The sequence below is a fragment of the Octodon degus genome, unplaced genomic scaffold, assembly GCF_000260255.1.
Source record: "Octodon degus isolate 3935 unplaced genomic scaffold, OctDeg1.0 scaffold00005, whole genome shotgun sequence".
Lineage (NCBI taxonomy): Eukaryota > Metazoa > Chordata > Mammalia > Rodentia > Octodontidae > Octodon > Octodon degus.
Window position 1 is genome coordinate 21,137,629 of NW_004524581.1, and position 17,814 is coordinate 21,155,442.

At 45.5% G+C, this 17,814-nt stretch overlaps 1 protein-coding gene across 4 annotated transcripts in view; it reads right to left on the minus strand.

Moving 5' to 3' along the window:
• Positions 1 to 202: 202 nt before the first annotated feature.
• The window catches only part of Runx2 (runt related transcription factor 2), a 128,420-nt gene continuing 110,808 nt past the window's right edge, over positions 203 to 17,814 (minus strand). For 2 of the 4 annotated variants that reach the window (XM_012515913.2, XM_012515902.2), the window contains 2 exons: positions 2,310 to 2,375; positions 224 to 766 (listed from right to left, as the gene is read on the minus strand). In XM_012515913.2, the coding sequence (XP_012371367.1) occupies positions 288 to 766; positions 2,310 to 2,375 (545 nt within the window). In that variant the 3' untranslated portion in view covers positions 224 to 287. Of the gene's footprint in view, positions 767 to 2,309; positions 2,376 to 17,814 lie in introns of all 4 variants that reach the window. The other 2 variants (XM_012515909.2, XM_023719386.1) reach the window with 2 other exon arrangements.

Genomic DNA, 17,814 nt, shown 5'->3' on the forward strand with positions numbered 1-17,814 from the left:
CCTTGTGTGTTCCTTTGTAAAAAATACATCTTAAATAGTAAACAATCTGAAACCCGCTTAGGATCGTCTCTCTTGGGCCTTCCTTCTCCTTCTCAATATCTACCCTCTTATGCTTGCAAGGCCATGACTGGGTGAAGGAATGACAGGTCTTCTAGGAAGTAGGCACTCTGTAGACAGCTAACCGATATACATATATGTATATATATGTATGCGTTCTCTGTGTATATGTATATGTTGACACGTGCGGGGTGCGGCCCCAGATACCACCAGGCCACGGCTGAGGAATCTCAGTATGGTCGCCAAACGGATTCATCCATTCTGCCACTAGAATTCAACACAGTTGGGGAACTGCTGTGGCTTCCGTCCGCATCCACCCCGTCACTCTGGTTGGGCAGATTGGGGTTTAATAGCGTGCTGCCGTTGGCGGTGGTGGTGCACGGTGGGAGCATTCTGGAGGGAGACCGGTCTCCCCCTGGCACCACGGGGAACTGATAGGATCCCGACGAAGTGCCATAGTAGAGATACGGAGTACTGCTGGTCTGGAAAGGTCCGCTCTGGCTTTGGGAGGAGCCGGGGTAGGGTGGTGGCAGGTAGGTGTGGTAGTGGGTGGTGGCAGACATGCCGAGGGTCATGCCTGAGGTGACTGGCGGGGTATAAGTAAAGGTGGCTGGGTAGTGCATTCGTGGGTTGGAGAAGCGGCTCTCAGTGAGGGACGGAATGCTGGGGAACTGCCTGGGGTCTGAAAAAGGGCCCAGTTCTGAAGCACCTAAAAATTATAACAGAAGATGGGAGGGAAAATCTGTAAATATCAATTAAAATAATGATAGAATTTTTACAAGAAAAAAAAAAGAAAACTTTAGCTTCCCTCCCCCCACCAAAAAAAAAAGGAACAGCAAGCCACAAACAAGCTTTCAAATGCACTGGGCACTTTACAGTCTTTTTTTTTTTTTTTTTTTTTTCCACTTTATACTCTTACCGGCATTTATCCTTAAATTTTTCACCCCTAGACAATCTCAAAGGGCTTTAAAAACCCAACATTGTGCCAGACCCTGCGCATCTGCCCACACTCAGTTCTATGTTCCACTCACCAGACTTTACGGTTGAATCCTGATTGGTTTTTATTCCCACCCCCACTCTTTGTTTCCTGCTGCACTTCAGATACTTGAAGCAAGATTTTTACTAAGTCAGACGAGGTTATTTTTCTTAACCCAAAACGATCGGTTTTATTTATGGTACTCTTGACAGAGCTTTTCTGTCCATGAAGGGATATAAGAAAGATTCACTAACATTCATCACTTCTTTAAAAAGAATTTAAAATCTTGTAATCTTTGCCTTAGTAACAGTGACATCAAAGCAGATTTTGATGGAATCTGAAATTGGCTGTTCTGGGGCTATGGGGAGAGTCGGGCCTTGAGAAACCCTCTCCAGGGTCATAAACCAGGTAGTGAGTTTTTAAAGTGGGGCAAGGGAAGACAGGGAGGCTTAGGACCTTAGAGATCTGCAAATTTCAAGACCTGATGGGAGGTTAGATCCTCAGCTAGGCCACATGTCCACAGCAGCTCTGGCAAAAGGCTCACTGCCTAGAGGAGACTGGGAGGTAGGCTCTTCCCCACGCCTCCCAGGGCCCTGGGCCACACCCCAAAGAATCAGCTCCAGCTCAGCTCAAAGCAGGAACCTACAACCAAAGCTGATCCCCCCAAATGGGAAGCCCCCCGAAGTCCTCAAGCCATCAGTATGTCTCCTTAGCAGGTATTTCTGGTGCTTGGCTTAGGAAACCACAGTGATAAACCATTTCATGGAAAAATTAGTTTTCTGAAATGCCTAAAGACTTACGGTTGTCATCTTTAAAGAATGGGTTAATTAAAATTTCCTGTGACAAAAAAAGCCCTTCCATAACACCAGTGTGCTTGTTCGATTCCTTCTAAAAACCTTCCAACTGTATTTGCTTTTCCTATAGCTCTTCAGCTCTCTAGGCAACTTCTGAGCAATTCCTGAAGACCCTAGTGAATAGATTACTCCTCTATCTCATTTTCATTCAGCCTTTGTTCTCAGTTCTATGATATTTATTACCGGAATAATCCTAATGCTTGTCTTTAAAGATGCTTTGTAAGGGTTGCTCATTTTTGTTAAAGTGTACAGTGCTTATAATTTTTCCCAAAATGCTAAAGTGAAGTGCCAGGATGTGCATTTGGAATAGCAAGGGACTGTTTACAACGGACATAGAGTTAACAAGACTTTCTCTCACCAATTGGACAGTACCAATCAGACAGCCCAGCCCAGCCCAGCCCAGCAATTGTGAAAAGTCTCACCTGCCTGGCTCTTCTTACTGAGAGGGGAAGGCCAGAGGCAGAAGTCAGAGGAGGCAGTGTCATCATCTGCAAAATGAGGGGGAGGAGCTCTAAGTTCTCTTCCAGCCTACGGTCCTAGGCCCATGACTTGCAAGACAGCGGGAGGAGCAAGAGCCAAAGGAGAGGTAGACGGAGGTCCCACCCCTCATTAGTGCTTTCCCAGGACCCACAGGCCCATCTGTAGAGGGTGCGGAGCAGCTCAACAGCCCTGATACCAGAATCGAACACTTCCAACATGGCAAACCCCCAGAACCAATGGAACCCCATCCTCAAAGCGCCTCGCCCTAACTCCTCCCCAGGGTTAAATCTGGATGAGCTCAAGTTACAAATGTGCTGTACAGATATTGTGATGGTGACAACATCAGATGGAATGTGACACCCCCACCCCCAATGCTGATGAGGACAGGTGTAGCCCAGAGGCACAGGGCATCGCTGGGTGTCCCCCAAAGAGCCTGGAGAGGAGCCTGAGTCCACAGAGCTAACAGCTAGAGGCAGGCCACTCCGGGATATATTAAGTTCAACGCTGAGAGCTCATGAGAAAACCCCAAATAACATAAGCAACTTAAAACAGGAAGAAGTTGCATTAAAAAAAAAAGAAGAAGTTGCATTTAAGATGTCCATGAGTATTTTCCCAAGAAACCCAAACTTCAGATAGGCATATTAATGCAAAAAAGAAAAAAAGCTTCTCCTATGTATTAGTATTTAAAATATACTGTAGAAATCATCAAAAGGCCACGTAGTTTCACTTATTTTGATGCTAAGGCCTCATTAAAATCCTCTACGTGGGGCTGGGGAGATAGCTCGGGGTTTCTAAGCACAAGGACTTGGGTTCTATTCCTGGTACAGCATGCCATGCAGGTCCCTTGCAGAGTTGGCCACTGAAACCAGGCATGATGGCGCGCACCTTAATCCCAGCACTGGGGAGGCTGAGACAGAAGGATCACTACGAGTCTGAGCCATGTAGCAAGACCCTGTACCAAAAAATAAATCAAAGATGTTTTAAAAACATTTAAAAAGTTTCCCTTTGTAGGGCCCTGCCAATAAACCCTGGTATGGTTTTGAATTTACTACCCTCCCCCTTCTTCTGTATTCCATCTGATACATTTTGCTGATGTTTTTATTACTTATGACATACCCAGATCTCTGCACCTCTCTCATTTATAGATGTGAGCTAACACAAATTGACGTTTTTCAATTAATGAGCTCTGGTTGTGGTTTATAGAAAACAATGCCACCCATTTCCGCTTGGTTTATGTGATTCTGACCAATGGCTTCCAGTTATTTGAGACTGTAATGTCTTACAGATTAACTCTTTCTTGACAAAGCAAACTAAAGTGGACTTTCAAGAGCTCCTACGGTAATTTTTATAAGTTACAAATTATAGAACTTTTAGAAATGTAGCCATGTTACATAGCTAGGAAATACTTCTTTCTTTTTAAAAAAAAAATGTATTTAGGACGGGGTCTACAGGGTCTCACTATACAGATTGGACTCATAGTGATCCTTCTATTTTCAGCCTCCCAAGAGCTAGAATTACAGGCATACTCTACCAGTCTCAATCGCCATCTCAGCCAATCCCAGGAACAGGGCTGGCACAGACACTAGGGATCGAACCCTGGTCCCTGGTCCCTGCATCTGCCTAAGCAGGCGCTTTAATCCACTGAGCTATCTGGCCAGCCCGGAAATACTTCTCAAACAGCACAGAGTGTTCTGTATGAAGAAATATTTAAAAAGTGCCCACATATGAGATCCCCTGCACAGAACTGTGTGATTGGAGGATGAGTGGAGGAAGGTTGCTAGGCTTGAAAAGAATCTGAACCTCTCCCACCTCTTCTTCAATTCACTTATAATCATTATTGCCAAATCAAGTACTGTGCTGCTCCTTTCTCTCACTGAATAGGATTGTATCTGCCCTTCTAATCTGTTTTGTACAAGAACTCAAAATTTCTTTCAGACTAATTTCTTGGGTTAATATCAACATTGTTTCCCAGCCACACACACACTATCACTGCCACACGTTAGCCTCAAGCTTCAAGAAGAAAAAGGGATGGATATGAAATCAACTAAAGCAAAAAAAAAAAAAAGGAGAGGGGTGACTAAGCGCAGAGGAGGAAAGCCTAGGGAGCCCTCTGCCCTGACCTGACTTTACGAATGAAGACCCAATGCTCTGCCGCTGCTGTAGGGATCATCAGGCCCTCAAGCTCCCTGGAGCCAGTTTAAAACTCCTAACAAAAATCTATTGAATAATATTGGGTCTGGGGAGAGCTCAGTGGCTTAAGCACCTGCCCGGCAAACACAAGGTTCGAGTTCGACCCATGGTTTAAAAAAAAAAAAAAGAGCTAGGCAAAAATCTGCTGAACAAACAAAGCCATAGGTAGTTTGGGGTCCTTCTGAAAATAAAATAAGAATAGCAAGGGATGACTTTCCTAAATATATTTTTTTCAACTTACTACTCGAGATTGAATCCAAGACCCTTACATTAAGGTACATCCCTAACCTCTTTTCTTTTTTTGGGACAGGGTCTCACTTAACTGCCCAAGATGGGCTCAAACTTGTGTTCCTCCTGCCTCAGCCTTTTAGATTGCTGGGATTACACGAGTACACTGCCACCCCCAAATACGAAGCTGATTCTTCCGACTGCTGTTCACATCATCTCTTCCTTGCACACAAACACTAAGTTGTGTGGAAAGAGAAGGTGAGACCACCCACTCCGGATCATCAGGCCCTAGGAGTTCCAAAACAGTGGGTGCCTCCATTCAGGCACCCCAGCGGCTGGCAGCAGTTGCTGGAACCCCAAGACAAACATGGCACCGCTTCCTGCTGGGCTGGTTTTACTCAATGTGGGAAAGAGCTGTCCTGTCCAGTAAGGTGCTCATGAAGATAAGACAGAGAAAGCATCACGTAGGTGAAGTTTCAGATCAATAAAGTGACCTCAACAGGGCTGCACTCCTGATACTTGCTCTAAACCCAGCTCTCCTAAGTGCCACGGACCTTCTGTGCCTGGGGAGCACTGGAAAAAAGTCTCCATCCTTCATCTCTGGGAGGACAGTTCAGGTAGGTCCCCCCTGGAGACAGGGTGGCTGAACATGAGAGAAGGGAAGCCCTCTGCCCAGGTCAGCACACAGCAGGCGAGGCTGAGTGGAGGAGCGGCATCCTGGCTCCACCAAGACACAAGCAGCTTTTGCCACCTTTCTGGCTAAAGCGATTCTGGGTCCCCACGCTGCCCCATACTGCTGTCTTAGGAATGTATTTCCCTAAATAAACAATACTCCCGTAGACTCCATAACTAAGTGTCACTATTTGGGGAATGCCATTAACAGCTCTTTCTCGGCTGTTGTGCTGATCTAATGTGATAGGCAATTAGTACAGCTGCTCAGGTGGAATGTGAATGAGACCGAGGCCCAGGGTTTGATCCCCTAGGACTTGCTGGTTTCTACAGTTGTACATCATCCCCCAGTGGCTGTCTCCAACTCTAGACACCTCGCAGGAACTATAGCAGTGACAGATGCAACTGCAAGAATCATGCCCATCAGAGCAGCAGCAGCAGCAGCAGCAGCAGCAGCAGCAGCAGCAGCAGCAGCAGCAGCAGCAGCAGCAGCAGATTTCCACAGCCTAACATACACAGGGAAGAACAGATTCATAAAATGCTCACGAAACTCAAATGAAAACAAGATCCGTGTGAAAGGTCTAAGAAGGAAATAGACGCTCTTGTTACCCAACAAGGTTTCCAGAATCTCTGCAGCAAGTACAAAGGGCCTAGAACCAAGATAAGGGGGTGTGTGAGCAGGGTGGGCAGAAGAAGCCCTGGGGTGCTTGAAATCCTCACCGGGTGCCTCTGACCATGCTACTTCCTTATACCACCTACCTAGTTCAGGGCATGTCTCATCCTTTTCTGTCTCCCTTCCCTGCCTGCTATCAGTGAGACTTGCATTTCTAGGCCTGGGCTTTGGTAGACCCTCCCTAAAGACTGGTTGGTTGAACTCCGGCAAGGCAATCTTTAGAATGAAAGGAATCGGAATCTAGGAGGAAGAACAGAGGAAGCCCTTGTAGTTCAGGGCTGTCAGCTACAGAACCGTGCCTGCTGCTTTCCCCTCCACCCAGGAGAATGCACGCATCCCCGCTGCAAGGCAGGTAGGTTGGGAAAGAGGAGAGGGTCCGAGTCCAAGCCCAACACAGCCGGAATGCTTGGAGTCCTGTGCTCTGCTGCTTTTGTGCAGGGACCTCGGCGTACAGAAGGAAAAGCCATCGCCCTGCTCGGCAATGAGGTGTTAACTTCAAAGTGGCACTGGGGCCTTTTAAATAGTAGAGTTACTGCTGCAACAAATCTCAAATAAAGCCCAGGAACGTTTTATTAACCCACTCACAGCATTCCTTATACTGGAGCGCAGAACACACAAGATCACCAGGGCGCTGCTGCCCCCTCCTCAATAACCAAGAATCTCCTTCCCCTTCCCACTGCTCTCTTGCTCAACCTCCCGTGTTGAATCTGTCCCAGCAGCCTGTCTTTTCTGCTTCACTCTTTTGAGCCCTTCCTCGCTACTCCACTGAATTATTAGTTGTTCCCAAGACTGTTCTCCCCACTACAGTCAGCTTCTAGCCACAAGCATTTGTTTTCCTCCCCTATCCCTCTCAGAGCCTAGTACACCGTAAGAACCTAAAATGAAAGCAATCTGTGGGTGCGAGGAAGGATGGAGAAATGAATCAGTGAACCCCGGGATCTGTAACTCTGCACCAGCAGTGAGCACACTTCTGACACACATAAAAACAGAAAGGCTTTAAGTAATGCTGACGTCAAACCTAAACCGTCATTCAAATGCATTCCATACCTATAAAAACTTGTAAGACTCTCTTGAAAGCTATGGCCAACCATTGTTACATCATTTGACCTGAGGCTGCAGAGAGGGCCCTGCTAACAGGGCTTGTGACAGGACACCAGGACATCTGGCCTTGCTGCTGTGTTAGTACCTCTTTACCCCTGACACCTGTCCTGCTGCAGAGCCATAATCTGTGCCCATCACATGGTGGAAGCCAGGGCAAAGACCAGAAAGGGGTAAAGGACCAGGTCAGAAATGCAGAAAGGCAAGCACACAGCCCCATCTCCAACCCCAGGTTAACTGCCATCATTAAGGTCATAGTATTTGCTTGGAGTAAAGCAACATAGTAAAATCCACACCTAAGTTTCTAGATGAGTGGATGGGGAGCTAGTATGTCAGGTCCAGAATGGGGGTGCAGACAGTGGTAGAGGGCTGCTTGGCACACCCAAGGCTGAATCTGGGTGGTTCTGCTAGGTAAAATTCAGGAGCCAGCAGGGGCAGTGGTGCCTTGCTCTGCTTACGCTGCCCTACAGAGCACACTGGCACAAACAGGTACAGGCTCTGCCTTGAGCATCCTCCAAACACCCAGGAAGATGAGGTGCGTTCACTCCCATAACTATCCTTACAGACATGCAGGGCCCGAGCCGTAAAACCAGAGTGTGTCTCTGTGCCCAGGCCCAAGGCTCACACCCTCAGGACCTTCAGGGAAGCCTGACCCAAGGTAACAGCTCTGGCTGCAAAGCCTCCCCACAGTAGACCCATCGGTACCACCCTCCCTGTCACCCTGCACACCCTGAGTGGCTACGCCCGTGAGCCTGACCTCCATATTTATTTTAAAATATTAGTATATGGGACCAGAAAGATAGCTCAGCAGACTAAAGTGCCTGCTTAGGCAAACACAGGGATGAGGAGGTTCAATCCCCAGCACCACATGCTGCTCCAGCCCTGCCCCCAGAGCAGGCTGAGCCAGTCAGAGTCCCTGCATAGTGACCTATGCTTGTAATCCCTGCACTGAGGAGGCTGAAAACAGGAGGATCACTATGACTCCAAGCTGCATAGTGAGATCCTGTAACACTAAATAGATTTTTAAAACTTAAAAATATATATATAAGTACTATTTCTGGGTATTTTCCTTTCCCAACTAAACTAAAAAGCCAATTAAGAACCATGTCGGTCTTTTAGACCCTTATCTAATACAGAAAACAGAATACAAATGCTTCCAAAAGTATTGCTAGAGTTAATAGAATCCTCACAAGCAGGCAGCACAAAAGCAACGGAAATAACACAGAAATTTTGTCCAAAAATCAGATTTAGACTGTGTGCAAAATATCACTTTGAATTTTCCACACTGAGGATTTTAGAAGTTTTATATCGGTTATCTAAATTTCTCTGCATTTATCTCTTCACACTAAGAAATGGTCAAGCATTCATTACTAAATTAGATCTGCTTTCAGTTCCACTTGATAATAAGCAGGAAAATACACCATAGGCGGAGGACATTCAGTCGTTCATGCTGATGGAAACCAGCAAAATAAGACTTCGAAATCAGTTTTAATGATAACGAAACAACTTGCAAACCCCATCGCTTTGCAAATAAGAGGAAAAGCGCCTCAACTATCCAGGACAAATATTTGTTTTCCGTGTTGTCAGGAATTGTACTTTTCCACTGCGTCTTCACAAACTCCGAAAGGCCGGCTGATCCCAAGGCTAAGCAAGCATGTTCTGCTGAAGGAGAGAGAGGGGAAAGAAACCTGGCACTCTTCAGAGACTTGCCACCGTTCCTAAACCCACCCAAATTTTAAGGATATTGCTGGAATAACATATTTCCTTTTGCAGAGGGGAAAAAAAAGGGGGGGGAATTGGTAGGAGGTGTGCGCACAGGGGCACATCAGGAGGGAGGGGAAGCGAAGGAAGGAGCCACAGGAGAAGGGGTGGGCAGAAAGAGCAGAGAGCATCTCACTAGGCCTTGATTAGGAACTTTTTAAATCCTAGGAAGGGTGGGTAGTCTTTGAAACCAGATCCGCCACAGGAAGCAGGCCAGCACCCAGGACGCCGCCGTGTGTCTTTCTGAAGGGGCCACCCACGGTGCCGCGGCGGTCATATGACTGCGCTGTCACATCCTGAAGCCATTTCCAGCCCATACACACGTCTGTGCTCCCATTTAGAGAGGATGGGATATATTGGGAACACACATATGGAAACACTTTCAGAGAATCGGTTTCCATGAAATTCATAATGAGCCAAGTGGCTTCAGATGTGGTTGCGTTCCTCCGATTAGCCAGGAAAAAAAAAAAAAGCGGGGGGGGGGGAAGTAAAAGGAGGAAAAAGGGACAAATCCACTCTTTCAGACCTTATTTCAGTTTCAGAAAAATTAAAAACCACTAATGACTTATGGCTACCAAAACATGGAGACACAATTAAGAGAGGAAGGACCAGGAAAAAGAGGCGAAGAGGTTTAAAAGCAACAGTCTTTCCCTCCAAAAAATAACAGCTTCGATATCAGTAATCTTATCTCCAACTAGGGGAGGCTTTCCTGCGATGGTATCTGCCTGGAGAAGCATAATTAGTTTTCTTGACATCCTGGCTGAACATAGTGCGCATGCGTGCCAGGAGGTGGAGGCGGAGGAGGGGGCAAGGAAAGGGAGGGAGGCAGAGGGAGGTTGAGGCTGCAGGACTAACTCGTGTTTGATAACATATGTGGTCAATTAAGATTATTTAAAAAATTGCAACTAAATGATAAATTGTGCCTAAGTAAATCTCTCAAAAGGCCTGGATTCGGAGGGGACAGCCTGGTATTTTCCTAGAGACTGAGCTCGTGGTAACTTGGACTATATTAAAAGCAGAAATTTATGAACTGGTTGCGATGTTATATATTAGACACCAAAGCCCAGCTGATAGGAAGGCATGAAATACAAGCACAGCACCAATGGGGGAGGGCTCATGAAGGGGGACACTGAAGTGGCATTAGTGAAAACATTATTCTGTTAAAACACAGACAGAGAGCAAACGTCACATGAATTTTTATGTAGAACAAGAGACCTGAAAACACTTTCCTCTGGAGAATTATGTGATCTCCACAGACTGGAACTGAGCAGGTTTCTTGTGAGCCTGGTGGCCTGTGCAGAGCCGTGATGCAGAATGCTCTGATGTGGGGTATGAGAACAGGGTCTGCTTTTCCCCTCCCCTCAGAGTCCCACCATGATTTAACACTCACAGCACGCCCTGCTGTGAGCAAAGGTTGATGAAAAAGTGATCAAGTAACAGAGACACCATCCCCGTAGCCCAGATCCCAGGTGAGGCCACCAAAACCTGCCACTTACATTAGGTCATTAAGTCCTCCCGGTACCGGCAATGCCACCCACTCCGTGGCACAGAGGATAAAGTCAAGGGAGAAGTTCAACAATGTCCTCAAGGTTAGGGAGTAGTAAGTGGGGGCCTAGGATGTGGCTCTCGACCCAAAGGGCTCGCTGTAGGGATTCTAGGTCATTTCAGTGAACATGAACAGGTGGACCACCGCTGAGAGAGGACAATGGGCAGCTCTCAGTGCCAGCCCCAGAGATGAGGATGGGCAGGGATGTGAGATGGGAAGCTGACACCTGCCACTTGTTTGCCACCCTGGACCCCGCCCAGGAATGCAGATACTGTCTTTGCCTCACCGGACAGAGGACCGAAGTGTGGTCCATCTCAGAAATCAGCCTGGGCTTCACACAATTTCCACTAACCTAGACCGAAGCCACAGGGTTTAGCCTCAACGTGTGTCCTGCCAGGACCTGGCCTCCTCTTTGTCTCCTTCTCTCTGTGTTCAGTTGCATCACTGACCTACTCCCCAAGGTGTCCCTGACCTTGCACTCCATCCCTTGCTTCCTTGTCATGCAAATAAACACTGCCTCCAATCTCTTGAGTCCTTCTAACAACCAGGTCTCACTTGCAAAATGATCATTAAAGAAAAAAAAATCACAGCTCAAGGGTACACACTGCTTCTTGTATTCGCACTGTTGTTTTGTTGTTTGCCAACATCTGGCTTCATCTTTACAAGTCCTAAGAATGTGTCACGTCTGATCAGGAAGCATAGCGAAAGAATGGCCATCTCAGGAACACCAGCCAGGCAGGGGCTAAATTAGTCGGCTTTCCTCTGTGTCCCTTCTGCCCCACTGAGCTTGCTTTATTAGCACCTACCCCTTTTCTTTTTTTTTTCATCATTTAGAGAATACTTTATTAATTTTTGTAATCAAACTCACGTGGATAAGACCTTACATATTTAATAAAATGCATTACCCCTATACAAATGGAAAAAAAATTAAGTTTAATAGTTCTAGACCAATATGGCTGTTAATTTCTATACAATGCTAACTCGACATGGTAAATTGGGATAACTTCACCTACACTTTTTCACCCAAATGGAGTTCCAGGTAGGGATTAGGGGACACTTCCATTAATGTTTTTTAAAGAAATGACCTCCTCATACAGGATGTTCCGTTTCAGTGACATCAAAAATCAAACTACTGTCTTTGACTTAAGCGAAACACCACATTCATTTGGAAAGAATTCCTTTTCTTGGTTGCTGGGATTTAGACAAGCCGTACACAAGAGTCTTGTACCCTACCAAGACCAGGCTCCTGATGTAACTCTGGTACCCCAAAGGAAGTACTCTAGTAAGTCATTTCTGACAGTCTCAGTTCCTCTACCCAAGCCCTGCACACGGAATTAACTCAAAACTTCTGCAAGAAAAATGTCCCTTTTAGAGTTTGATTTGGCATCCATTTCAAAGGGCTGTTTGTATATTTTAGAGTATGTAGAATTTGCCTTTGATTGAAACCTCTCTTTTAACAATGGACAAGAGATGATTTCTCTTCTGAGTGGTTTAAACAAAAACAAACACATCTTAGTTACATGTAGCCTTGTTCTCAGGATGGTTTTTTGAGAGAATTCAAATTCTACAGATTGTTCGGCGTTTGGCAAAAGCCCTCAGCCAAAGTCAAATAGTGAGATTTTCCTTGTGGCAGGAGATAAACAAATGGGACAGCAAATTGGAAAAGAAAAAATAGGGCTTCCTTTCACTTTGTCCTCTGCACAGTAACATTCCTCTCTCCGTACAGGGCAGCTCCTCTGGAGTGTTTCGTGTCCACGTTTATTCCTGGTGGTGTAGCAATAAACTTGCTACAAATGGACATTTTCAACATCTGTTCATGGCTGCTCCAAGACTCCTTCTATTACTCGGGGACATGAGGTTCTCTGCTTCCCAAGTGTAAACAGACACACCTAGTTATGTATTAAGGTGTCGGAAGAGAAGCTCCTTGCTTCTGATGACCAAAAAGAGAGAGAGAGCCAACCTGGTCTGTTCAGCCGGCTGTGAGACGTGAGACAGCAGTGCCTAGACAGTGGGTGTTCTGCCTACCGAGGACCAAGCCCAAGTCCTCCTCTCGGCCTGAACACAGAGACTACTGGGCCACTCCAGACATGGACGAAATAGCTGGGGCTGGGGCTGCCCCAAAGGCAGGGCACAATCTGCTCCATCACTTCAGAACGAACTAACATGAGGGTGGAAGGTGGAAGGAGCAAAGAGGAAGAGGAGAAGATGAGGCTGGGTTAGTTGTTCTCCGCCTGGGATCACAGCGGCCGTGTAGCACCATTAAAGAAGATGATCTGGGCCAGGGATGTAGCTCAGTGGCTACATCTTTGGCAAGCGTGAGGTTGTGAGTTCGATTCCCGGCACAAGAAAGAAAGAAAGATGATCTGAGGAAGGGAGAAGAAAGTCACTCTTGGCTACTGAAGCAGCAGCAGGAGGAGTGGGTTCCACCCTTGCCTAGCAGGGCACTCCTGACTCACATGATTCCTCTTGGTGAAAGGAGGGTTCTGACTGCACCGACTCTAACGTCTGACTCTACTGCCCAGGAGAAAACCCTACTAGAAATTCTGTTGCTATAAAGACAGGTCTTTCATTTATATCCCCCTTTGAAGTTAGGATAGATATACAGCTACTTTCTCTTAGTTCAATAAGAAGAAAGATTTATACTAATAGTATTTAGATAAGATATCATGTCTGCATCTTGTACTCTGAATAACTACTATGAAGACAACAATATGCAATGTATTATTGTAACTATCCTACTAACCTGTTTTGAAACTGTCTCATTGCTATTTCTTTCTCATTAAAATTAATATAAAAAAGAAAAAAGAAAGGTCCTATTCACTTAAAAAAGTGTTACAGTTTTTGAAAATGCAGTACAATTTATATATCCAGTGGGGCGGGGGGATCCAGTTTTCTCACTAGGCACAAAATGTCAACTGAAAAATTTAGTACGTCCACAAAATAAAAAGATGTCATTGGTAACAAAAGGTTGTAACACGGGTAAAAAGAAAATGGGGATCACCAGTTGGGTTTTGTTTGTTTCCTTTTGAATTTTGTTGTTATTAGTGTTTTGTTTATTTGTTAAGACAGAGTCTCACTATATAGTCCAAGCTGGCCTCAAACTCGTGTTGATCTTCTTGTCTCAGCCTCCCGAGCACTGGGATTGCACACCAAGAATACTGTTCCTTTTTAAAGAAGCCTTTCACACTTAAATTTAGCAGTAAAAGGGGTTAAAATTAATTTCAGGTTCACACATTCTATGAGAGATGATGTGAGCCATTTCTCTTCTTCATTCTAGGTTCTTTAAGCAAATTGTTTTGATCTGAACTACCTGACCTGAAATAATTTTCATATCAATATTTTCAACTTCTGCAGGGTAGAACAGATTGCTATGGATGACTTAAGTAGCTTTAGGTTTTCTTGCCCCATGTGCAATAACAGAGACTTGGAAATTCTAAGGTTTCACTAACATGTACATTTTTAATCTCTAGAATAAAACCTATGTTTACAAAATTGGGACTTGGATGGTGTCCACTCTTACTTCTGGTTACAGGTTTGGTGAGCTTGACTTTACTCAGAGACCACTGATGCTACCCAGGTGAGAGCTAGAAAGCACGAGGAGAGACGGACTCCTCTTGGTATGACACCCGGGGAACTTAGGTACCAGGAGTGAGGTTCCACAACAGAGACTTCTATGACCAAGCATAGCAGGTAGGAGCACTTGCATTATTTGAAGCCTGATACCTGGAGTCTTTATGTCCCCTCTCACCATGTGACCCCTGACAAATCCCTGGATTTCTCCAAACACTAATTTCCTACTGGGAGAACACACACTGTAATGATCCCAACTGTCTGAAAGATTGATTGGATGATTCAATGAGATCATGCCTGTGAAAGTGTTTTCTAGATAACCAAGCCTCTATCTGAACAAGAATCCAGTTGCCTTCCTTGGCCCATACGTTCTGCCCTTCTGAATAAAAAATCTTTTTTAAAACTGTGTCTGTGCCAAACATGTACAGACTTTCGTCTCTTGTCATCATTCCTCAAGCAACACAGCAGAACGAGTACTCACATTGCATTGACATTGTGCTGGGTATGACAGGTAATGGAGACTGAGGTAAAACTTACAGCGGGAACCCACAAGTTCCATGCAGACACAGTGCCTTTTTACAGAAGGGACTTTGGCATCTGTGGATTTAGGTCACCACAAGGGTCCTGAAACCTATCAAGGGACAAGTGCCTTAAGCTTTTCTCTGCACCTATTTTAATTTTTACCTTTGGGCCAAGTTGCTGTCCTTCTTCCTATTTTTATTCAATCTTCTAATACGATGTTCTTTTTTTTTTTTTTTTTTTTTGCGGAACCACAGATTGAACTTAGGCCCTTGCATTTGCCAGGCAAGCGCTTATTCTACTGAGCTATCTCCCCGGCCTTTTCTAATATGATGTTCTTTATCTGTACCTGGTAACTCTTCTCTGCCACCAGCAAAGCCACTATTTCCAGACAGCCTGAGTGCCCAGAGTCATTTTTATTTCCTCACTAGATGCTTTGCCTTCCTTGCTCTTCCATCGTTTGTTTTCTCCTAATGAAAAGTTCCTGAACAAGTTCCTCGGCGAAGGTAGTAGACACCTGCGAAGATGCCTCCTCTTGGGCGAAGTTCTCTGAGCTTCCCTTCATGCTCCGCGGCACTTGCCCGGCTGACCACATCCTCAGGCCAGCATCCTTGGGGACACAGTGCATGTGTCAATGGACAGTGCTGGGCCCTGGGCCTCTTCCTACGCTCTTTGAAGTGGCAGGAGTTGAGCAATCCTAATGCACAGGCTGTCTCTGTATGGTCCTCTGTACTCCCTCCTTGTCTCCCTCAATGCCAAACCTAGTTATTTGCTGTATGTCTTACGACTGGCTCGCTTGCCAGCATAGTGGGCAATGGAAGGATTTCACCTCACTGTGAATGGTTCCAATTTGCCATCTCCATAATCAAAATTGGTGCTATTTCTTTGATAACTTTTAAAAAGATATTTTTTTCAATTTTAACCAGAAGTTCTATAATCTATTGTCCAAAATGTAACTTTATTAATATGTTGGAAGACCCCAGCCCGCTGTGGACCAGGGTACAAGCTGAGGCTGTGCAGCTCTGGAGCTGATACTTCAAATACCAACTCAAAACGTCTGCACAGGGATGAAACATAACTGCATCTTTAGTTCTCCAGTTATTTTTTGTTTGTTTGGTTGGTTTTTTTGGCAGAACCGGGGATTGAACTCAGGCCCTTGCGCTTGCCAGGGAAGCGCTTATTCCACTGAGCCATCTCCCCAGCTCCTAGTTCTCCAGTTTTAAGGTCCTTAAATATATGTCTGTCTCCATTTATTTTTCTGGTGATTTGCAGTACCAAAGTCTGAAGACCGGACAGCACTATGCGTGTGTGCCATTCCAGCCCTTCACCTTTAACGGAGGAAGGTTAATTACATGCATCTGTACCAACAGCATTTGGATCTTTTGGCTCACAGGGAGAAAACTCCCCTCTTTCCAACAGATCTCCCCATCTTCATGCGTTACTCCTTTAAAAAGTCACTGCTTTCCTCTAGTGGCTCAGTATCTGCTATTGATTATTCTGGTTTTACATCCTCTTTACAGTGCTTTTTTTTTTCTTCCTATTTTCTTTCACTGTTCCCTTCTAGATGAAAAGGCCAGAGAGAAAGGTTGGAAACTGGGTCTGACAGCCAAAGGAGTGGTCGATGTAACATCCAGAGTCCAACTTACAAAGTTTTCAGAGCTCTTGGATTTATTCTTGATTTCCCATGCAATGTCCTTTGAACTGCATCTTCATCTGCATCTTTGAGCTTCCAAAACTCCAAGTAAATCCTTCAAATACTGTTTCAGAGGCTTCGGTCACTGGGAAGTGTGCTCTTCTGGCCTGATTCTATTCACTTTTCCTTTCAAAACAAACTAACAAAGGGCTCTGGGGGGGTTAGTACACACACTTCTCACTTCAAAATTCCAGGCAGAAAGGAAACTTAGGTTCAAGAAGAACAAAACTTTCATTACTTTTCCAGGAGGAAATATAAGAAAAATGGATCCTATCTCCATAAGGTCTTGAGGCTCAACCCTATGTCCCCAAACTGAAGGTTGCATGAGGAAGAATCTCCTTTTAGGTCCCAGTTAATGAATCTGGGAAGGGAGAGAGGGAAGGAGGGAGGGAGGTAGAGAGGGACGGAGGGAAGGAAGTAGACAGGGAAGGAGGGAGGGAGGGAGAGCTGTAACAATGGGTACACTAACAGTCCTACCTATTTAAAATTCTTTAATTTTAGTTTGTGGTTATGAGATTCTGCCTAGAAAAAGTCCCTGTTTTTTGTTATTCCTGGGGCCTTGGCTTCCCAATTCTCCAGGAAGAAGCTGTCCTGGGTGTGTCACCCATCTGGACTTTTCTCAAATACAGAACTTTGGTGACAATCCTGAAGTCACAGCCAGCCCCCCTGCCTGGGGTCTCCTTGCCACACGGTGCCCCGGCATCTAATGCAGTGCCCTCTTGGTAACACTGATATGAGACTTTCATCTCAGCCCCTCTTAAACATGAAGGAAGGAACTGATGTGTAAAATCTGTGAGACAAAGAGCCAGGAGATAGCTCAGTGGCAAAAGCACCTTTCTGGCTGGCACAGCATCCTGAGTTCTATCCCTGGTACCAAAAGAAAAAAAAGTTGTGCATACTTCGGAAGTACCCATACTTCGGAAGTAGCAGAGTACACATCACATGTGTGTTCTGTGAAGCAGAAACGCATAGCTTCCACCCCAAATTCACCTCAGCACTGTGCTAGAAGCTGGGAACTAATGGAAATAATCAGATTGTGGTGAATCTGATTAGCAAACATTAATAACTTTTAAACCAACCAAACACTCTGGCTCTCCAAATGGATCGATGACCTGAATTTTCCAGGTGGGTGGTTCTGCACTGTTCTCATAAATCAAGAAAGTCCTGAACCGCTGCTTCATCCTGAGGAGTACGAAGAGGCCCAGAGACAACTAATTAAAATCTTAAAAACACAACATCATTCCTTTTATTTTAATAAACTAACTGCAGCAGCCGGGGTTCGATCCCCAGCTTGCCGTGTCAACCCTGCCTCGGGGATGCGCTAGACAGGGATTGAGACTGGGCGTGGTGCCACGCACCTGTAATCCCAGTGCCTGGAAGGCTGAAAACAGGAGAATCACTATGAGTACAATTTATGTAGTGAGATCCTGTAGATCCTACAGACCCTGTACTACAATATAATAAGGAAGGAAGGAGGGAGGGAGGGAGGGAGGGAGGGAG